The following is a 23,992-nucleotide window of genomic DNA, read 5'->3' on the forward strand; positions in this document are numbered from 1 at the left end:
GCTCAGAGAATGTAACAACCTTTTGGACCCACTGGCCAGTCATAAAGTACCTACTGAAAAACAAGCCTCCTACCCCAGGCTCCAGGTGCACTTTAGCCTAGGGGCAGGGAAGATCTTTAAATTTACATTCCCATTACAGTGTTCTAGACCATGTTGAGAGCAGGAATTGCTTTGTTTCTGGTGCATAATTTCTATTTTGGAGAGGTTTGAGAGGTCCTGAGAATCAGAAAAAATGTCTAGTCCTCCATCTTGATGGTCAAGTAGACTGAAAGTCTGTTAATAATGTTTTTGAAGGAGGTACCAAATGCGATGCTTGAAAGAACAGTGTGAAAATGCAGTCTTTGTGCTCTGGTTCTATTCTTCTGGAGCCTTTAAGCTTTGTAACCTAAATCTTCAGGGGGAAAAGAGAGTCTGAATATTCTTCTGCATGTGTGCATGTATGTGTGTGCGTGCATGTGTGCGTGTTTATGGGTGTGTCTTCTGTTTTGAGATTAGAGATTAAACTACTCCTATCCAGTTTGACCTGGCTTCTGGAGTAAGAACCTGCAGTTTGGTGTTGCCATGGTTACTGAGTTCTTTTTCCAGTACTGGCCTCCTAGTAGCATCAGGTTTCTGGTACTCCTTAGTGATAGGGTCCTATCTCAACTTCCTTCTCCTCTACCTCCTCTTCCAAAGTCTTCTCTTTTGCTGTTTCTGGCCTCCTCTTTCCCTAACCCACTCCTAGTCTGCCCTAGGAGAAGGGTTGATTCAGTGAGCTGGAGAGTTTTTTTTTAGAGGAAAATGTGAATGGGAGGCAACAGATTCTCTTTATCCCATTAGGCTCACCTATCTGGTCCCTGTACTTCCTGATCCTCAGGGGCTTAGAAAAAGAAATAAATTACTTAAGGGAATGTGGGGAAAACTGGACCTAACCTTGAACAGGAGGATGAAGGCTCAGACTAAAGGATAGTTTGTTACAAGAATTTCTAAAAAGAGAAGAGATGAAAAGACCACTATGGAGGAAGAAGGAAAGTAGGAAAAGAAAGGGCACGGAAGAGGAAGTTGGGCTGGAGGAGGCACCTGAGCAGGATGAAATTTTTTTCTCCACCAGAGGAAACTTTAACTGAAGTGCCAGGCTCTCAAGAGCTCAACATGCCTTCTTCCTCTGCCCCTTTCTCACCAGCCTCAACCTCAGCCTCCAGCACATCCACAATCCTACCGTTACCTCCAGCCAAAACTTTCAACAACAGGTGTGAGTCCAAAAGGAATGGTTTCTTTCGGAGATCTATGAGGACAATTAATACTGGTTCCAATTTTATCAGGTAATGCTTTTGGGGAAGTAAGGAAGGGAGGGAAGGAAGAATAACTCTGAGGACAGCTATATCTGTCTCCATCTCCCGTTAGTTCCTTGAGTTTCCTAAGCCAGTAGTCTCTTCTCCATGGTCCTTCCTAGCTCTTCAAACACGATGCAGAGACACCCTCTTGATATCTAACATCCTCCACTTGCCTTTGAGGTGGCCAGCAGTCCCCCTAGTTAGGAGCTGGCAATTGGCCTTCTTTCTGGCCTCTGACTTCTATGCACTCCTATCTGGAGAGTGATGCAGGACTCCTCAGTTTTTAGGATTCCTCAAGCATCGAGCTGCTTCAGGCTCTTCTGGCTTCCAGCGTCAAGAGGGAAGGCAGAAGAGGACAGCCCCACTTTAGGTTGCTAAAGGAAAAGACTAGGAAGACATGAGAGGAACCGGCAGTCTCTATCATGACCCTATCCCCAGTTTACTGCACCAGAGATGGGAGAACTTTCCCTTGGGTGAGATCTAGGACAATCTTTCTTGGTCAAGCTGAGTTATATCTTTCCCAATGGGAGGGCTCCTTCACTCTGTATCGTCTGATATATATATAGAGAATATATATATATATTCTCTTTTGTATACCTTCTATGATTTCTGTTTTGTTATGACTTAGATAAATGATTTTCTTCACTATTTATGTGTGTTCAGTGTGGAATGGTATTAGATGGAAAAGGTGTCAAACTTTGGATATAAAATTGGGGTGCCCCGTCCCCCCAAAATGACAAAGTGATCAGAAACTAAATGGAACTCAATCATATCCCCTAGAATAAGAATATTTAAGGGAGAAGACAGATATAAGTCTAGCCCAGGACCTCTCTCTCTGAAGAGTACATACTGGCCTCTGGTCTCAACTTCCTGCTTCCCCTCTTGGAAGGAATGAAAGTCTCCTTTGGAGAAAAGGGTTGCAGGGGATGAGGGGGGGGGAAAGGGGGGAGAGAATAAGCTAGAGATGTCTATTCTGTACCCCTTTGAAAAACACAATGATGACCCTCAAGTGGCAGGGTCTACTAGCCACAAATGGGTCTTTCACTACATATGTGGGACCCAATTCTCCTACAGATTATTATCTTAGTGGTATCATCTTAGTCAGTTATCTCCAGCAGAAATGAATATTCAAATTCAGACAATGCTTAGACCAAGTTCGTCTAAAGAAAAAAAATTTTGACTTGTATTTCATTTATATGAGGATTCTTGGTATGGAAAACTCCCTTCACAAGGCAAGGAGGCTATCATCTGTAATTTACAGTTATAGGAAGTTGCCAGGTCCCTGTGACTTGCCTGCAGTGACATTGTTAGTATGTTTAAGGGGCAGGATTTGAACTCATGTCTTTCTCACTATAAGACAGGTCTTCTGTTGTCCTGCCTAGCTCCTCAACCTAATAATAACAATCCATATTTATATTGTACACCAAAAGATTTTCTTTGTGGAGGAGGGAAAACTAGTAAGGTTATTAAGGGTTCCTTGTTGAATTGAATTTGATCTTTCTTCCTATCTTTAGTTCTTTCTCTCAGGTACACACACACACACACACACACACACACACACAATTCTCTGTGCATATTACTTTTTAAGCTAGAATTGTACTTTCCACTGGTGTTGGGTATTTGCCATACCATCCTCATATGACATCCAATTTCTATACCACACCTGTCCCTGGGGTATAGGGTGGTTTCCTGAAGGATAACTCTGTAAAGCTGTGTATGATAGGGTAATGTGACTCCTGATTGAATGAGAGGCTTGAGCCTATGACATTGCAGAGGCTATGTGTAAGGAAATGTAACTTTGGAATTGCCAGAGTGGGCACCAGAGGGACTGGGAGCAGCAGAGAAAGGGAAAGAGAAGTGCAAACTTTTGAATGGCTTACAGAAGACCACAGGCAGTTGGGAAAAGGTATCTCTTCAATATATCCCTTGATATGCAGTACCTGAATAACAGAAACTACTAAGAACAAGTTTTCCTCTTTTTTTCATTGTTTTATTTTATTTTCAGTTCCAGACTCTCTCCGTCTTCCCACTCTCTCCCTCACCCATTGAGAAAACAAAACTCAATATAAACACAAAGTCATTGAGCAGACTTTATTTTGTCATACTCCTGAGTTGAATGACTCAATTACTCTTGTGTATCCTATCAACTATGCAACACACATATTCAAGTCAGGAGTATAATGCTCTACTTTGGTTCATAAGAAAATCTACTATCCCTGGTTCTCTGGGAGGAAAGTAGTCCTGCCCTGGTTTGAGAGGGTAACTTAGCCTCCTCTTAGCCAGCTTAGTTCCCTCTCGCAAAATATTTATTATACAAAAGACAACATGAGCAGTGAGCAAACATATTTATAAAAAGGGTAAAAGAAAACTAAGGAAAGCTATGCAGATTAGTGTAGACAGAAGATAGAATACACAAAAGAAAATGGACTTCTTGACTTGGTGGGGCTCAGCTCAACACAAAATAGAATAATCTTATCCGAGCAGTATGTTTTTTTTATTAAATTTTATTTTTATGAAGATTTGCCTTCTGTCACCCCCACCTATTTCCCCCCCACCCCACTGAGAAATGAAGAAAAACAAAACCCCTGTTACAAACTTATAGTCAAGCAAAAAAATTCTTTCATTGGCCACATCTTAAAAAAAAAATTTCAATCTGTTGTCTGAATTCATCACCTCTCGGTCAGGATGTGGGTAGTATTTTTGATCATGAGTTCTATGGAATTGTATTAGGTCATTAGAGTAGTTTATTCTTAGCAATCTCTTGTGATATGGATACTGGGGTTCAAGGGATACGTTGGGATGTCAGTTTTTCTCATGTATCTGTGGCTCCAGGACTTCCATTAGCAATTCAAAAGTTTTCTCTCTCTTCCTGGTCACTAGAATTGCTTCTCCCTCTGTTTGCTTCCAAGACTCTACATCAAATTCAAAGTCTCCCTCACATACACAGGGCTGTCCTTCAGGGAACTTCCCTTCCTCTCCTGCACCATGGGTGCCACATTTCCATGTGTAATATCAACAAAATTTTATGAAATAACCCAAAGTACAACTTCTCCTAAATCCCTCTTTGTCCATTACTCTTATAGGATGTTTCTAAATGAAATTTAATTCCTATTTTGAAGATTACCAGTAGTAATTCAATAAGTATGTAAGAACTGGGCTTAAAAAGCTTTTTTATTTTATACCTTTCTGAGCACTAAGTAATCTTGAGTGCAAATGTGGCAGATTCATTGTGCTTGAGTTAGGTATATATATGGTTAGGCAAATTAAAAACCATTTTTCTTCATTTATTCTGTGAACTTCTAAAATGCTCAGGGATAAAGCATGTACATGTGTCTTTCCAAACCCAAAAAATAATGGGTTTAGTGATTTTAATAAGTTGGCAAATATGTGTTTTAGAAATATTGGTTAAATTCAATTAAGGGAATAAGCATTTATATAAGTGCCTATTATATGTCAAGCATTGTGTATGATAAAAATCTCAGCTCAACAAGCACTTTATAAATATTATCTCATTTGAATTATCTGAAGTGTTCCCTCTCTCACAGTTTGGAGAATGTATTTTTGGATGAAACAGAGATAAAATGCAACTGCATTTTCTTTTCTTATCTTTTAATTTTTTCTTTGTCTTTTTCTTGTATTTTTTTTTCTTCTTTAGAAATGAAAAAAGAAAACTTAGTCTCTTCATTTCAGAGGCGACACATAACACCTTATTAACGCTATCTGACTGGCTTGCAAATATCAGATCTATTACGTAAGTAAGTAAGCTAAATGATACACAATTACTGATTTCCAAATACAATTTCTCACTTTTGGAACAGGAGGCTTAGCTGTGTCTCTCAATTTATGTAAAAGGTAGAAATTTGATATTAAAGCTTATGTTTCATAAATATCTAAGAAATTTACTTGTATTGAATTTTGTTTCTAGAAAGAATGGGTGATTATTCATCCTTAATTTTGACAAACTGCTTCATATTATTTTATTTCCTGAATTCTTTAAATGCCCTGAGAAAGGAACAATTCCATGCACACAACGGGACACAAAGAAAAGATTCTGTGTGTGCACTGCATGTGTGCAACCATCTGTTGTCCATTTCAGATAAAAGTGATTCCCCATCCCTCAATCTTTGCCTCCATGTTAAACACTCTCCTCACATATTCCATACTGTATGTCATCTTAAAGTACCTTAAATACAACCTTAGGTCCAGTTTGAGACTTGTTGGGAACAATCCTCAACCAATAACTACTACCATTGACAAACTTTCTTGCATCACAAAAAAACACCCAGAATGATCTCCCAAAGTACACATCTTGCAGATTACAAAAAATGAAGCTAGGTTACTCTACTTACTTCATTCCACTGTCCATCATAATGGAGAGGATCAGTACCTGCTGATTTGGGTCCTTTGAAGGAACAAAATACAGTATCTTTTGAGTTTGTTTTTTACCTGCAACTCTTGAATTCTTTGCTTTTGGATCTTACTGGAATCACTGCTGTCTATGTAATTTTAAGAGATTATTTTAATAGTGATGGAGAAATCAAAGAATTCAACGAAAGGTGACATTTGAGTTCAGACAATGATGACTGCACACTAAATGTAATTTCTAAGTATCTCTTTCATAGCTTACTAACTGTTCCTCTGCAGCAAGATGATATTGTCACATACTTTTGGATGATGGTTTTCTTCATATTCTTATGTCCGTCAAGGTCACAAGATAACCCTCACCTTTCTAGTTAAATAGAAAAGGGCGGGGAGCTAAGATTAGAAGAGATATTCAGAAGTCATCCTTGTGCTTTAGAGGAAATTTAGAGTAATAATAAAAATAATAATAGTGACTAGCATTTATGTAATGCTATAAGGTTTGAAAAGCACTTTGCAAATATCTCATATGATCCTCACAATAATGTTGGGAGGTAGGTGCTTTTGTTATACCCATTTTACACATGAGGAAACTGAGGGAGACAGAAGTTAAGTGACTTGCCCAGGATCACACAATTAGTAAGTGTCTGAGGCAGGATTTGAACTCAAGTCCTTCCAACTCTGGGTCCAGCAACTCTATCCTCTGCACCAATCCAATCCAACAAACACTTATCAGTCACCTACAACATTCCAGGCACTGCGCTAAGCATTGGTGATACAATTAATAAAAAGAAAGTCGGTAGGGGCCACTGGGTGGCGCAGTGAGTAAGGTGCCTGCCCCGGAGTCAGAAGGACCCGAGTTTGGTTCCAGCCTCAGACACTTAATACCTTAACACCTAACTTGTAAACTTGGGCAAGTTACTTAACTCCAATTGCCCTCCAAAAAGGCAAAAAAAAAAAGTCAGTCTCTCCCCTCAAGGAGTTTACAATCTAAAGGGGGAGATAACACACAAAAGGAGGCAGGAAAGGAAAGGAAGGGGCAGGAGAAGAATTATGAAGAATTTTATGCTGTGGAGTTGAAACCAGGTTAGGGCAGCAGATACAAAATGAAATACCTGAGAGTCCAGCTTCTGCCCTTTATGTTACTGTTCAGTTGTATCTGCTTGGCAAAGTTAATGGAATGATTTGCATTTCCTTCTTCAGCTCATTTTACAGATAAGTGACTTGCCCAGGGTCACAGCTTGTTGGTGTCTGAGGCCATATTTGAACTTAAGAAGATGAATCTTACTGACTTCAAGCCAGGTGCTCTATCCACTGAGCCACCTGGCTGGTTCTTCCCTCTATAAAGGGGGACATTGGTAGGAGTTTGGTACCCTACCCTCCAACTTTCCACAATCAGAGAGAAGGAGGCTGAGGGAGGTGGTGTCATTCAAGGATTGAGTCAGTGGCATGGGGATGTTTCCAAGTGGTGAACTTATCCTGGGAGGGGCATCTTATTCTGTGGAGTTGAAACCTGGTAGGGCAGGAGATGCAAAGTGAAGGACCTAAAGAGTTTATTGAGGGTTGTTTTTAGAGTTTACACAAGCTTTTGTTGAATGACTCAAGATTTTCTGTATTTTCTTGCCTCACTCCAGGAATTCTATGTAAATGGTTTCTCTCAATGGGACATTAAGAAGTTAAATGACTTGTGTGGTCACATCTGAGTATGGTTATCCCTTCCACATTACATGGTATAGGGCCCCAATGCCCCTGCAATCTGGAAAATCCACATAAAATATGTAAGGGTAGATCGTCCACCTTCATTTTCCTTTGGGAAATTATATAAAGACTTAACCTTTTCTCATATGATGTCAGAGTCTACAGGAATCCTTTTTTTTAAAAAAAATAACATTCTTACATTTCTGAGTTTCTAAACTTTTTTATATTGTCTTCTAACCTTCCTGTTTTGTCTGTGGCTTCTGCAACCCCTCCCCCCCAATTTCTTATTCCAATCCATGGTATATCAAAACCATGATGGAGAAAGTTGAAATGTGGAAGGGATAATTGTATGTACCAAGAGTGTGACTAGAACCTGACTCCTCTTGATTTTGAGAAGGGTTTTCCATCTTCTTTGCCCTGTCTGCCCTCATAGGAAAAATAAAGCAATATAAGTGGAAGGACAGAACTGCCGGGTACTAAAGTAGTTCCACACCTAATTTCTCTTGAATTCTCCTAGCATTTCTCTTCCCCTTTTCTCCTCTCATCTTTGTTCTGGTTTATGAGGATCTTCTAGTCATGGGATGACTAGATTTGAGTTGGGATAGATCTTAAAGTTCATTCAGTCCAACATCCCTTATTTTATAAATGGAAAAACTGAGGCTCAGATACATTAGGACATGCCCATTGTTAGCCCTCCTTTTTTGTGAGAAAAAGCAATAATTGAAAATATTAAAGCCAGACAACTTCTCTGACATGGTATTCAGTATTCTCTCCTAGATGTCACTCATCTGTCTGACATAGGGGAAGAGTAATATTTTATTATCTCTTCTCCAGGACCTTTGATGATAATTCTCCTTCCCCCATTATTCAGAGTTCAATTTCCCTTTAGTGGTCTTTTGATTTTTATTGTTGTAATCATATATATTATTTTGGTTTTTCTTATTAGCTCTATATTAGTTCATATATATCTTGAATTTTCATATTTGCCATTTCTTACTACATTATAATATTCTATTACATTCATATATATGAATAACATATTACAATATATAGAGATAATATATATATTACAACCATTCTCTAGAAAAGTTATTTTAAAAATGCTAAAAAGGAAGAAAGAGATTTGGAAGAGAATTTCTTCTTTATTTTAATTGAATACATTCCTCTTTTGACCTCCTGTTACTGTACTCCTATTAGCTTTAGTTTACACACTCATTTAGATCACAAGATTCAGACATGTTCTATTTCCCCCAGAACTTCTAATGGTTGGAAAATAAAGATGAAAATTTCCTTCCCTCCCCCCCTTCACCAGCACCCCTTGGAAAAAGAAAAATGAGAAACTTTTTTAACCCCTCATTAGATAAACCCTTAATAATTAAACCTTCATTCATGGGGAATTTGTGGACATTTACTGTGCAAAATTTCCATTTGAGTAAATGTACAAAACAGTTTTTCTATAACTTCTCCAGGCCTTATTTTTTTGAGGGAAGAGAATGAAATAAAAATGAATTTTTTTAAACTTAAGGATTGCCACAATTTAATTTTAACAAAAGGACAAACTGAGGCAGATCTCTGTGCAGGAAAGCATTTATTAGCAGGGGCATGCTATCTACCAAACGAGTCAATGAATTGCCTCCATTAATGCCCAAAATAAGTGAATAGTTTTCCTTATATAGGGTTTGGGGAGAACAGAAGAAAGAACAGAGCAGGGTAGAGGACATCACAGAATTAAGGGTAATATGATTGGTTATGTCTGATAAAAAAAAAATTCAGTGAGACCTTTAATATTGTGTGTGGTGATTATCACCCATAGAGGCAACTATAATAGGTCTATTAGTAAATTTGAAGTATAATATAAAATTAATATAAATATAAGTAAACTTCCCTGGTAATTGTAGATAATGGGAAAAAGGAAAAAATATTCTGTTCTTATCTTGCTTCTGTTTAGAAGATGATTAACAAGAACTTGAAATCCAAAGTTTAAGAAAGAACATGCTTAGATTTTCCTTTCCTGGTGGATTAGAGAGAACATGTACAATTAATGTTTGCTTGGTTTCAATCTACCATATGGAACTTTGAGGGAACATGGTCACATCCATAGTGTTGGGAGAGATTTAAATCCAGATATTCCTGCCTTTTTAGTAGTCTTTTGTTCTCCTCAATTTCCCTTTTAGCTATTATGCCTCAGCTCTCACTCTGGCCTTATTCTTCATTTTGTTATTGGTAACACTGTTCTCTTCAGAGATATAATGCCATTTATCTCCCAGTGCAGAGTGCTAAAGACTTTTCCCTGAGGACCAGCTGTGGTCCAAATGGGAAGATTCTCCAAGTGCATTTAGAACTCAAAAATGTACCTCTGTTATTAACAAGGCTTCATAGTCTGCGCTATTCCAGGACTCTGGGGGAAGCTCTCTGGGGAGCTATAGCAATACTTAATCCACGCATCTTGGAAATGTCTATAACCAAATGAAGCAAACTCTATGCTATTTGCCTTCTCTCCTCCTCCTTCTAGCACTTCTTGTTAAATCCAGGTCCTTGGGCAAACCATTCTCTCCCTAATTACTTTCTACTCTCATCCCCAACCTTCCCCCAAGGCAGTTGAGGCAGACCATTCAAATTATGTAGGGCTGCTTCTAAAACCTCTAAAAAGGAATGAAGTCCTGCTTTCCCACACCTTTCCCTACTTCCATCAGAGGGATACTCTAACTCCAACTTTCCTCTATGTGGCCTTTATAAGTGATATAAGAATTAAATTTGGAAGCTTTGCTGACTCCTGCATAGAAAGACAGAACATCTCCTCTGTAATCAGGAGTTAATATTTCCTATCACATAAAGAACTGTGTTCAGGGAGTAGCATTGTCACACATTTTTTTAAAAGAGTATTTCCATGGAATCCAGAGAACACCGTTTAACATGATATTTTGGGGGTCACTTCCTACCTCACAGGGCTGTTGAGAGGCAAGAATTTTGTAAACTTGAAAGTGTTTTAGAAATGTGAATTGTTGTGAGTTAAATGGTATCTAATTCTACAATTTGACTTCATTGACAGATTAAAAAAACGAATATTCCCCTCACAAGATGAAGAAAGTGACAAGTAAGTTGATTTTTATATGCACAAGGGAGAAGTGTCTAAATATACAAAAGGGGATCATCCATATAAAAATACAGTTTACTGTATGATGACCCAAAAAAGGACAGCTGTACTGATAATATTTAGATATTGACGTTGGGCCTTTTTTGAGAGACCTTGAAATTTTGGTGATCATAAGTAGTTTAAACAAGACATTTAGATTATTGTTGTGTAGCACATGTCTAATTCTTTTTCTAAATTTTTTGGTCTTTGAAAGTAAAAGCTTCGTTGGGAAGACTGATGATTTTGATGATGCAGACTTTGAACTTAGGTAAGTATATTGGAAGTTATCATGACTCAGTATCCTATTGTTTCCAGCCCTGCTTATTAACCAATGTAGGGTGAGGTTCTGGTTGAGGAGACACCAAGTCTGCAGCTTTTGCATTTCCTGCCCTTTGTCATGTACCTACCTGCAAATTGTCACATTCTTGCTACCCTGGGGTAGTAGGAACTGACATGCAAGGGCCCAAGCTGTTTTACTGAGATGGACCCATCAGGATTATCTTAAAGTCACCTATAAAAGCTGTCCCTACCTTGAAGCCATTGCTGATCTTCAGTGATCACCCTGTCATCGTGTTGCTACCTTGATATACTTATAATAAACTCCTTTTAATTCTCTTTGTCCTGAGTTTTGACTCATTGATCAGGGTGAAAAGCCCAAATGAAGAATTTTCTTTTCAACAAATAGGTTATAAAGAATGGAGGAAGGGTTCTCTAAGTGAATCTTTTGTTCAATAGCACTGTTAAAAGATAGAAGGTAGCTGTGCATGGTGGCACACACATGCCTACTAGGGAAGCTGAGGCTGGTGGATAGCTTGAGTTCTGGAGTCTTGAGCTGCTAAAAGGGCTAACGTGTATTGCGTACTAAAAATAAAATAAAATTACTGCAGACAAATGTTTAAAAGTATATCAGGTGTCAGTACCAAATCCAACACTAGCAGGGTGAGCCCCTAGAAGTGGGGGAACCACCAGGCTGCCTAAGAAGGGGTCAACTGACCCAAGCTGGAAATAGAATAGGTTAAAGATCAGCAGTGGAATCAGACCAATGAGTAACTGCTGCACTTCAGCCTGGACAAAATAGGAAGACCCAGTCTCAAAGAAGAAAAAAAGATATGAGGTGCTCCAGAAATGGAGAAGATAGAAAATTGTGGAAAGATGTTTGGGAAAAGAACACAATAACCCTATGGACACACTGATGCTATCCTTGGAAAAAATTGTTTAGATTTACTCTAAATGAAATTTCTCTACTTTATTTTCTTTGGAATGATGAATATTACTGTTTTAAAGTTCATGGTCATCATCATTTGAAACTTAACAATCTAACCCTTTCCAAAGGTTTCCTGAAAGACATCTGATTGACTGATGTGTTAATGTTGTACAATAAAAACATACCTCGTGCTTCTACAATACAAGTTAGTGTGCAATAAAACAGATTATAGCCCTCTTGTTACTTTATAGATGGTGTTTAAGACTTTCTGTAGCTAAAAAACTTGCCTCCTAAATCTACCCAGACAAGCCTCTCTGAATTGAGCTGTTCTCAGAAGACAGACCTCAATTCATCACTGGGACAACACGTGAAAGTTTGGTTTGGCATCACATACTAGAACTTTGCTCTTCAGGGACAGCCTTTATGAACTCAGCATTACCTCCATGCTATAATGAAGCATCAAATGAGAGTACTTGAGTTGAAAAGGGAGAAAATAAATAGATCAGACGAGTTCTAGTGATGACATTTTTTGTTTCATTTCTGCCTGTGTAGCCTTAGAGATTATCATAGTGTCTGGTACATTGTACCAGGTACTTATTAATCAATGGAAATTTTAAAAAGGGCACAGTTTGGATAACTGGTATTTTCTAGTAATTAAACATTTTATTCAATACTGCAAATGTAATCTGGTGTACTCCACTGAGTATGAATAGAGGAACGTCATTGATAATATTGTAAGTCCATAATTCTAACATAAGAAAATAATTATTATGATCTCCCAAGACTCAACTGGTAGAAATATTTAAGAACTAATTATTTAGGATACTTGTTGCTTTTCCATTTTCCTTCTAATGCTCATCTTTTGGCTAATTAGATTCAGTTCAAAGGCATCTATTAAATACTTGCTATGTGCACTGTTTTCTGGGGCTGAGTGATAACTAGTCTTTATTTTTTTAATTTAGTATTTTATTTTATCCTTAATTACATGTATGTACAATTTTAATGGTTGTTTTTTTTTTAATTTTGAGTTCCAAATTCTCTCCCTCCCTCCCTTCCTCTCCTCATTGAGAAGGCAAGCAAATAGATATGTTGTACATGTTCAATCATGCAAAATGTACTTCCAGCTTAGTCATGTTGTTAAAGGAGGCACAGACCCAAAGGGAAAAATAATACAGAAAGTGAAAAATAATATGATTTGATCTGCATTTAGACTCCATCAGTTTTTTTCTCTGGAGGTCAATAGCATTTCTCATCATGAGTCCTTTGAAATTATCTTGGATCACTGTGTTGCTGAAAATAGCTAAGTCATTCACAGTTGATTATCATACAATATTGCTGTTACTGTGTACAATGTTCTCCTGGTTGTGCTTCCTTCACTTTGCATCACTTCATGTAAATCTTTCCAGATTTTTTGTGAAATTTTCCTGTTCATCATTTCTTAGAGCGAGCAGAGTAATATTCCATTGCAAGCATTTACCACAACTTCTTCAGCCATTGCCCATTTGATGGGCATCCCCTCAATTTTCAATTCTTTGCCACTACAAAAAGTGCTCCTATAAATATTTCTGTACAAATAGGTCCTTCCCTTCTCCATTTTAAAATCTTTTTGAGATACACACACATAGTGTATCAAAGGGTATACCAGTTTGTAGATCTTTGGCATATTTCAAATTGCTCTCCAAAATGTTCAGATCAGTTCACAATTCCACCAACAATACGTTAGTGTCCCAATTTTTCCACATTCCCTCCAACATTTATTATTTTTCTTTTTCTGTCATAGTAGTCAATCTGATAAGTATAAGGTGGTACCTCAGTTGTTTTAATTTGCATTTCTCTAATCAATAGTGCTTTAGAGCATTTTTATATGACTATAGATAGTTTTGATTTCTTCTCCTGAAAACTGCTTATTCATATCCTTTGACCATTTGTCAACTGGAGGATGACTTGAAATCTTATCAATTTAACTGAATTCTCTATGCATTTGAGAAATAAGACATTTATCAGAGAAACCTGCAGTAATTTTTTCACAGTTATGATTGCTGTGTATTTTCTTCCATCCTATTTCCCCAGTTTCTCCTACTTTCTCTCCTTTTACCCTGTCCATCCTCAAAAGTATTTTGCTTCTGACTTTGCCTCCTCCCAATCCATCCTCCCTTATATCACTCCCCCCTTCTCTTATCTCCTTTCTCTCCTACTTTCCTATAGGGTAAGATAGATTTGTATACCCAAATGAATACTTATGTTATTACCTATTTGAGCTAATTCTGGTGAGAGTAAAGTTCAAGCACACCCCTTTACCTCCCCCATCTTCCTCACCACTGTAAAATTTCTTTCATGATTCTTTATGTGAGATAATTTATTCCATTCTACCTTTTCCTTTCCCCTTCTTTCAATGCATTCCTTTCTCACCCCTTAATTTTATCTTTTTAGATAGTGATCCCATCATATTCAACTCCCACCCATGTCCTCCATCTATGTACACTCCTTCTAATTGCCTTAATAGTGAAAAAGTTCTTAGGAGTTACAAGTATCGTATTCCAATGTAGAAATGTAAACAGTTTAACCTTATCGAATCCCATTTGATTTCTCTTTCTGGTTTAACTTTTTATGCTTCTCTTGAGTTTAGTATTTGAAAGTCAAATTTTCTATTCAGCTCTGGTCTTTCCATAAGTAATGCTTGAAAATCCTCTATTCTGTTAAATATCCATTTTTCACCCTGAAGGATTATACTAAGTTTTGCTGGGTAGATGATTCTTGGTTGTAATCCTAGCTCCTTTACTCTCCAGAATATCATATTGCAACTCCTCCAATCCTTTAATGTAAAAGCTGCTAAATATTGTGTTATCCTGACTGTGGCTCCACAATACTTGAATTGTTTCTTTCAGGCTATTTGCAATATTTTCTCCATGGCTTAGAAACTGGAATTTGACTATAATATTCCTGGAAGTTTTCATTTTGGGATCTCTTTCAGGAGATGAACAGTGGATTCTTTCCATTTCTATTTTATCCTCTGGTCCTAGACTATCAGAGTAGTTCTCCTTGATAATTTCTTAAAAGATGATGTTTAGCTCATTTTTGATCATGGCTTTTAAATAGTACAATAATTCTTAAATTATCCCTCCTCAATCTATTCCCAGATCAGTTGTTTTTCCAAAGAGATATTTCACATTTTCTTCTATTTTTTTATTCATTCTTTTGATGTTGTTTTATTGTTTCTTGATGTCTCATGGAGTCATTAGTTTCCATATACCCAATTCTAATTTTTAAGGAATTGTTTTCTTCAGTGAACTTTTATGTCTCCTTTTTTTCCATTTAGCCTGTTTTGCTTTTTCAATATCTTTTCTTCAGTTAATTTTTGTATATCTTTTTTCCATTTGCCCAATTCTGCTTTTTATGGTGTCTTTCTCTTCATTGGATATTTGTGCCTCTTTTACTATTTGACCTATTATGTTTTAAGGTATTATTTTCTTCAGTGTTGTTGTTGTTGTTTTTTGTTTGTTTGTTTCCTTTACCAAGATCTTGGCCATGTTTTTCTTGTTTTTTTTTTCCTTGTTTTCCTTGTATCATTCTCATTTCTTTTCCCAAGAGTGGAGGTGGAATGAAGTGACTTAGCCAGATATGTCTTTCAGTGAGAAAGAATTTGAGAAGGGAAAACTGGAATTAGAGGTTTCAAGAAATTTGCTATAGAAATTGTCCAAGACAGAGGCAATGAGGACTTGAACTAGAGTGGTAATTATGAGAGAAAAAAGAATGGTCATGTTCATCATGACCTCTAATCCTTCTGCTACTTAGTACTTTCCCAGGCCATCTTCTCTGACTAGGACTTCAGTTTTCACAATCCTTCCTTCCTACCTACCCTTTAATAGACTAGTTCACTATCCTGGAACTTCAATACCTTGTTCTCTTGTTCTATCGTTCTTCATACTTTGCCAAACCTTAGTCCTGGATTCTTCTTACCATCTGCCTACTCTACTCCAGCTCAGAGTGTCAGAGGAAGTCACACATCTGTGCTGACTGCATCCACAAGAAATCAATGTGATCTAACCCAAACTAGGCCCTCACTACATCAAATAAATCCTTTTGCTCTTCCCTTATTGCTTCTCTTTCCCATTCCCCACAGTAACTTACAAAAAGATGAACTTTTTCCTTATCAAGGCAAAACCTTCTACATACACAAGTGACCCCATTCCATCCTGTCTGTCCCCAACTGATTGCTTCCATTTCCATTCCCATTCTCTCAATTGTCTGCTTTCTTATTAACTACAAACACGCCTATATCTCCCCCATAATCAAAGAATCCTCAATCAATCTATCTATACATGATAGATCTCCCATTTGTTGTTGGTAATCTCCTTGAAAAGGCTGTCTAGAATAGATGCCTCTACTTCTTTTCCTGTAACTCTTTTTAAAAAAATTCTCAATAATCTTTCAACTTTATCATTCATCTGAAATGGCTCTCTCCAAAGTTATCAATGATCTCCTAGTGGCCAAACCTTTTGTCCATCCTCTTTTTCACTTCCCTGTAGCCTTTGACACTGTTGATCACCCCCTTCCTTCATCTTGTCTTCTTTCTAGGTTTTCAGAACACTGCGCTCTCCTGCTTCTTCTCCTGCCTATCTCACTTATCCTTTTCAGTCCCCTTTGCTGCATCTTCATCCACATCACTAGCTGTACCAGGCATAGTACTATGCCTATACTTCAAAGAGATTGGAAGAAGGGAAAAAGGACTTTCACATCCAAAAATATTTTTCGTAGCTCTTTTAGTGGTGGCAAAGAATTGGAAAATAAGAAGGTAACCACTGATCATGGAGTGGACTAACGAATTCTTGTATTTTCTTGTAATGGAATGTTATTGTGCCATAAGAAATGTCCTTTCCTCTATCCATTTACCATTTTTAACAATAATAGCTTTTTGTGTGTGTAATTTTTTTTAAATTTTAAACTTAAATACAAAATGAGAAAAGAAAAAAAAAACAGCCATCACCATGTACTCAGCAGATCATAAGAGAGGATTCAAAATAAAACAAATTTCCATTTCAAGGGGGACAGAACCAAGATGGTGAGTAAAGGCAGGGACTTCCTGAAATGTCCTCCAAACCCTTCCAAATACCTTTAAAAATGACTCTAAACAAACTCTAGAACAGCAAAACACACAAAACACAGAGTGAAACAAATTTCCAGCCCAAGACAACCTGGAAGGTCAAAAGGAAAGGTCTGTTGCACCAGACAGAGAGGAGTGTAATCCAGCACAGGCTGTGTCAGTGCAGACCAGGACCTAGTAAACCTGGAGCAGATCTTGGGGTGGCTGAATCACTGGGAGCAGTGGCGGTTTCCAGACTTCTCACAGACTTCTTTAGCTCACAGATGCTAAAGACAAGTTAGAAAGTCAGCAGGAAAGGTTGACAGAGAAGTGCAGTACAACTCAGGCCTCTCCAGCACAACCCTGGCCCCAGCAAACTAGGAGCAGATATTGGGAGTGGCTGATTTAGCAGTGGCATCTTCTGGAGCTCTCAATCCACTGACAGTAAGGGGATCAAGCAACGGGTCAGAAGAGGATGGCAGTCCTGCTGGCTCTGAGGCAGGACTCTGTTGCTTTGCCCATACTTGGATCTGGGTCGAAGTCCTGGGAGGCAGTCTCAGGAACAGGAGGAGCACTGGAATAGCAGAGTTTGTTGTAGCACTGGAGAGGGGACTGTTCTCATAGTTCCAGTGCAGAAGAGTGCTTGTGGTCACTCATAGACCAGAGCACAGGCCAGGAGAGGAGGAAACACCTCTCCTTAGATCATACCATCTTGGAAGAACTGAAAACTTACAGGTCCCTAGAAGTATCTCTGAAAACAGCTGCACAAAACCCCTGAAACTTGAACAATTCACCCTCCACACTGGAAGCAGAGCCCCACCTTAACAAAGAGTTAAAAAGCTAAGTAATTGACTGGGAAAATGAACAATGAGAAAAAAAAACTCTGACTATAGAAACTTAATTTGGTGACAGGGAAGATCAAAATACACACTCAGAAGAAGACAGCAAAGTCAAAACTCCTACATCCAAAGCCTTCAAGAAAATTATAAATTGGTCTCAGGCCATGGAAGAGCTCACAAAGAATTTTCAAAATAAATAAGAGAAGTAGAGAAAAAAAATTGGGAAGAGAAATGACAGTGATGTAAGAAAATCATAAAAAATGAGTCAACAGCTTGGTAAAGGAGACACACACATACATACACAAATGCTGAAGAAAATAACACCTTGAAAACAGACTAGATCAAATGGCAAAAGAAGTCCAAAAAACCAACGAGGAGAAGAATGTCTTAGAAAGTAGAATTGGCCAACTGGAAAAGGAGGTCTAAAAAACTTGCTGAAGAAAATAATTCCCTAAAAATTAGAATGGAGCAAATGGAAGTTAATGACTTTATGAAAACTCAAGAATGATAAAACCAAAAAAAAAGAGAGAGAAAATAGAAGACAACGTGAAATATCTCATTGGAAAAACAACTGACCTGGATAATAGATCCAAGAGATATCTTTTTTTTTTTTTGCTTTTTGGAGGGGGGAAGGCAGGGCAATTGGGGTTAAATGATTTGGCCAAGGTCACACAGCTAGTAAGTGTTAAGTGTCTGATGTTGGATTTGAACTCAGGTCCTCCTGACTCCAGGGTTGCTGCACCATCTAACTGCCCCCAGGAGAGATAATTTAAAAATTTTTGGACTACCTGAAAACCATGATCAAAAAAAGAGCCTAGACAGTGTCTTTCATGAAATTATCAAGGAAAACTGCCCTGATATTCTAGGACCAGAGGATAAAATAGAAATTGAAAGAATCCACTGTTTATCTCCTGAACGAGATCCCCAAATGAAGACTTCCAGGAATATTATAGTCAAATTCCATAGGTCAAGGAGAAAATATTGCAAGCATCCAGAAATAAACAATCCAAGTATTATGGAGCCACAACCAGGATAACACAAGATTTAGCATCTTCTACATTAAATGATTGGAGGGTTTGAAATATGATATTCGTAGGGCAAAGGAATGAGGATTTCAACCAACAATCACCTACCCAGCAAAACTGAGTATAATCCATGAGGGGAAAATGAATATTCAGTGAGACAGAGGAATTTCTTGCATTCTTGAAAAAAGACCAGAAATTTGACTTTAAAATTGAAGACTCAAGAGAAGCATTAAAAAGCAAACAAGAAAGAAAAATCATAAGGGGCTTATTAAAGTTAAACTGTTTACATTCCTACATGGAAGGAAGATATTTGTAACTCATAAGACCATTCTCATTATTAGGGTAGCTAGAAGGAGTATATATAGACAGTTGAATATGAAGGGATGTTATCTAAAAAAAAATTAAAGGGGGAGAGAGAGGAATGTACTGGGAGAAAAAGGAAGGGAGAGGTAGAATGGGGGTAAATTATATCACATAAAATAGGCAAGAAAAAAGCTTTTAGAGTGGAGGGGAAGATGGGGGAGTGGAGAGGCAATGAGTGAACCTTTTTCTCACATAATTGACTCAAAGAGGGAATAAGATACACACTCAATTGGGTATAGAAATCTATCTTACCCTACAGGAAAGTAGAGGGGAATGTGGTAAGAGAAGGGGAGGTGATGATAGAAGAGAGGCCAGAGTGGGGAAGAAGGTAGTCAGAAACAAAATACTTTTAGGGAGAGAAAGGGTGAATGGAGATAGAGAATAGAATAAGTGGGGAGGGGGCAGGATAGGACGGAGGTAAATAGACTTAGTCTTTCACAATATGACTATTATTAAAGTGTTTTTCATGACTATACATGTATAACCTATGTTGAATTATTTGCCTTCTCAAGTGTAGGGAGCAAGGAAGGTAGAGAATTTGGAACTCAACATTTTAAAAAAATAAATGTTAAAATTGTTTTTACATGTAACTAGGGAAAAATAAAACAGTAAATATTTTTTTTTAAATTTCCATTTCAAGAAAATCTATATAATGAATACCAGACATTGTTTTCAAAGCTGCCTGACTTTTCTTTGCTTCTTTGATGTTTTTCTTTTGTTCTCTACAGTGACCTTTCTATTCTATTTTCCCCTTTCCTCCTCCCTTCCCCTAAAGAAAACTACAATTAAGTGTGGATATATATATATATATATATACATATACATAGATATCTATAAACATACACATTTATACACATATACACTCACACACATATATGTAAGACTGCACTGTGCTTATTTCCTCCTACCATCTGTTTCTCTGAAGGTGGATAGCATCTTCCTTCAAAAGTCCAAGTCTTTCTATGTTTTCCTAAATCAACCAGCTTATAATTTCCTATACAACAATAATATTCCAACCCAATCACATCCTATTTTAGAGATTGTCTATGAAAGATCCCCCCCCATTTTCTCCATGCCTTTTATTCTTGACTACATAGGTTTTATTTGCACAAGAAAATTTTAATTTAATTAAATTGTAAAAGAAAATTTAAATAATCAAAATTATTCTTTTTGTACTTCAACAATACTCTTACCTCGTAACATAGTTTAAGGTCTAATACCACTGAATCTACTTCTTTCATATCTTTTTTTCCCCTGGTTTCTTTGAAATTTCTGCTCTTTTGCTCTTCCAAACAAATGAACTTTGTTATTATTTTTGTCTGACTCAGTAAAATAATTTTTTTTAGTAATTTAATTGGGATGACATTGAATAAGTAGATTAGTTAGGTAAAATCTTCATTTTAAAAATTATATTCACTTTACTATCCATGAACAATAAATATTCAATTATTTGGATCTGAGTGTATATAAAAAGTGTTTTATGTTTAAGTTCATGTAGTTGCTGTGCCTGTTTTGGCAGGTATATGCTCAGATATTTTATACTGTCTAGGTATTTTAAATGGTCTAAAACAATATTGAATAATACTGCTGATATAGTGTAGTTTTTCTTTTTTTGCTTTTGATTGAATCTATTTTAACTTTGAGAGCACGATAACTATCTCTGCTTTTTTACATACTAAATTTTACTCCTGCCCTTTATTTTTGTCTGTGTGTCTCATTTTTATAATGTTTCCTGAAAGCAGCACATTGTTGAATTCAAATTTTTAATCTGCTGTTTCTGTTTTATGAATAAATTCGTCTCCTTCACGGTCTAAGGTACAATTAATGGTTGTGTATTTTTCTCCTTCCTCTTTTTCCTCACTATCCTTCTCATCCTATTTACCTTATCCCTCTCTGCTTTACTTCTACCCAATACCTTGCCCTCCTATTTCTTAACCTACCTACTGCTCTAAGAGTCCCTCCCTTATCCTCTCCCCTAACCCTATCCCTCTTCCCTCTGATTTCTTTCTGAATTTAGAAGACTTTTATACCCTTCTAGATATATAGTTTGTTCCCTGTTTAACCCATTTCTGGTTAGAATAAGATTGTAGCACCACCAGTCCTCCTTCCCACCTCCCCACCCCTTCTTCTGTATCAATTTTTTCTTTTAAGCCCCATTTATATGAGATAATTATTTCTTTTACCTCCCTCTACACGGGTTTTTTAAAGAATCACCCCCTCATACTCAGTTCAGCCCACAACTTTCTTTCAAACTACCTAAATAATGATGACAAGCATAAGAATATTGCTAATATTTTCACATATACAGAGCAACAATTTCATCTTATAATTGGTCTTTAATGCTTACCTTACATTTTTCCTGAACATTATATGTCAAATTTTCTCTTAAGTTCTGGGTTTTTGTCACAAAAACCTGAAAGTCTTTGAGTTCATTAAATGCCCATTTTTTTCCATTTAGGATTATACTTAACCTTGCTTGGTAAATCACCCTTGGTCATAATAACTCCACCTCTTTTGCTATGTGAAATATAGTATTCCAAGACCTATAGTCCTTCATCATAGGAGCTGCTAGGTCTTGTGTAATTCTTATTGTAGTTCCACAGTATTTAAATTGTTTTTTCTTGTTGCTTCCCATAATTTCTCCTTAACCTGGAAGCTTTGAAATTTGACTATGAAATTCCTATAAGTTCTTCTCCTGGGATCCATTTCAGGTGGTGATCAGCCAATTTTTTTTCCTTTCTACTTTGTCTTCTTATTCTAGAACTTCAGGGCAATTTTCCTTGATAATTTTTTGTAATATTGTTATCAAGATTCTTTTTTTAATCATAATTTTCAGATAGTCTGACTATTCTTATATTAATTCTCCTCAATCTATTCTCCAGATAGTTGTTTTTCTGATGAAATGTTTCACTTTCTCTTCTATTTTTTCATTCTTTTGATTTCATTTTCTGATTTCTTGGTGTCTTAGAATATCATTAGCTTCCCCTTGCCTAATTCTAGTTTTCTTTTTTCTTCTTTTTAATTGATTTATTTTTCATTTTCAACTTTTACTTCCATAAATTTTTAAGTTTCAAATTTTCTCCCCCTCCCTCTTTCCCCTCCTCCCTCCCCAAGATGGTGTGCAATGTGATATAGGCTCTATACATCCATCCATTTTAAACATATTTTCATTTTAGTCATTTTGTAAAGAAGAATTAGAACCAATGGGATGAACCATGAGAAAGAAAAAACAAAACATGGGGTGGCCAGGTAGCACAGCGAATAAGAGCACCGGCTCCAGTGTTGGGATGACCTGGAGATCGAATCCCAGGTTCAGACACTTAGCACCCACCCAGAAACACCTGGCCGTGTAACCTTGAGCAAGTTACTTAACCCCGATTGCTTTAAAAAAAACATCAACAAAAAAGAGAGCTTAAATCTGCATTTAGACTTCATAGTTCTTTCTCTGAATGTGGACTGAATTTTCCATCATGAGTCCTTTGGAGTTGTCTTAGATCCTTGAATTGCTTCTTCCAAGTCTATGAAAGTTAGTCATTGCACAATGTGGCTGTTACTGTGTACAATGTTCTCCTGTTTCTTCATACTTTACTCAGCATCTGTTCATATAAGTCTTTCCAGGTTTTTCTGAAGCCTACCTGCTCAATCATTTCTTATACCACAATAGTATTCTATTACATTCATATACCACAATTTATTCAGTCATTCCCCAATTGATGGACATCCCCTCATTTTTCAATTCTTATTCACCACAAAAAGAGCTTCTATAAATATTTGTACATGTGAGTCCTTTTTTCATTTTTATTATCTTTTTGGGATACATTCCTAGAAGTGGTATTGTTGGGTCAAAGGGTATGCACAGTTTGATAGCCCTTTGGGCATAGTTCCAAATTTCTCTCCAGAATGGTTGGATCAGTTCACAACTCTACCAATAATGCATTAGTGTTCCAATTTTCCCACATCTTCTCCAAGATTTATCATTTTACGGGGCGGCCAGGTAGCACAGCAAGTAAGAGCACCGGCTCCAGTGTTGAGAAGACCTGGAGATCAAATCCCGGGCTCAGACACTTAGCACCCACCCAGAAACACCTGGCCGTGTAACCTTGAGCAAGTTATTTAACACCAATTGCTTAGGGGCGGCCAGGCGGCTCAGCAAGTAAGAGTACCGGCTCCAGTGTTGGAACGATCTGGAGATCGAATCCCAGGCTCAGACACTCAGCACCACACCCAGAAATTACTGGCCGTGAAACCTTGAGCAAGTTACTTAACCCTGATTGCTTAAAAATAAAAAAAAAGATTTATCATTTTACTATTTTGTCATGTTAGCCAGTCTATAGGTGTGAGGTGATACCTAAGAGTTGTTTTGATTTACATTTCTTTAATCAATAGTGATTTAGAGCATTTTTTATGACTATAGATAGCTCTAATTTCTTGCTGTGAAAACTGCCTCTTCATATCCTTTGAATATTTATCAGTTGGGGAATAATTTGTACTCACAAATTCAACTCAGTTCTCCATATATTTTAGAAATGAGACTTTATCAGAGATGCTGCCTGTAAAAAAATTCCTAGCTTTCTGCTTCCCTTTTAATCTTGGTTGCATTGGCTTTTTTTGTGCAAAACTTTTTCAATGTAATGTAATCAAAATCATCCATTTCATTATGTTCTCTATCTCTACTTTGGTCATAAATTCTTCCCTTCTCCATAGTCTGACAGGTAAACTATTTCTTGCTCTCCTAGGTTGCTTATATTATCAGCTTTTATATCTAAATCATTTGCCCATTTTTACTTTATCTTGTTATAGGGTATAAGAAGTTGGTCTATGTCTAGCTTCTGCCATACTATTTTCTACTTTTCCCAGCAGTTTTTGTTAAACAGAGAGTTCTTACCCCAGAAGTTAGAGGCTTTGGGTTTATTAAACAGTAGTTACTGTACTCATTGACTATTGCATCGTGCATACCTAACCTCTTCCACAAATCCAC

At 37.1% G+C, this 23,992-nt stretch overlaps 1 protein-coding gene across 1 annotated transcript in view; it reads left to right on the top strand.

Annotated features, from left to right (window-relative positions):
• The first annotated feature begins 980 nt into the window (after positions 1 to 980).
• The window catches only part of LOC138143486 (phosphatidylinositol 3,4,5-trisphosphate 3-phosphatase TPTE2-like), a 101,253-nt gene continuing 78,241 nt past the window's right edge, over positions 981 to 23,992 (top strand). Inside the window, 5 exon segments of the mRNA XM_069064757.1 lie at positions 981 to 1,076; positions 1,078 to 1,301; positions 4,969 to 5,064; positions 10,420 to 10,464; positions 10,718 to 10,771. Coding sequence (XP_068920858.1) covers positions 981 to 1,076; positions 1,078 to 1,301; positions 4,969 to 5,064; positions 10,420 to 10,464; positions 10,718 to 10,771 — 515 coding nt within the window.

The sequence above is a fragment of the Petaurus breviceps genome, unplaced genomic scaffold (assembly GCF_028583685.1).
Source record: "Petaurus breviceps papuanus isolate PSGF00001 unplaced genomic scaffold, PetGlider_PUasm1.0 90639, whole genome shotgun sequence".
Classification (NCBI taxonomy): Eukaryota; Metazoa; Chordata; class Mammalia; order Diprotodontia; family Petauridae; genus Petaurus; species Petaurus breviceps.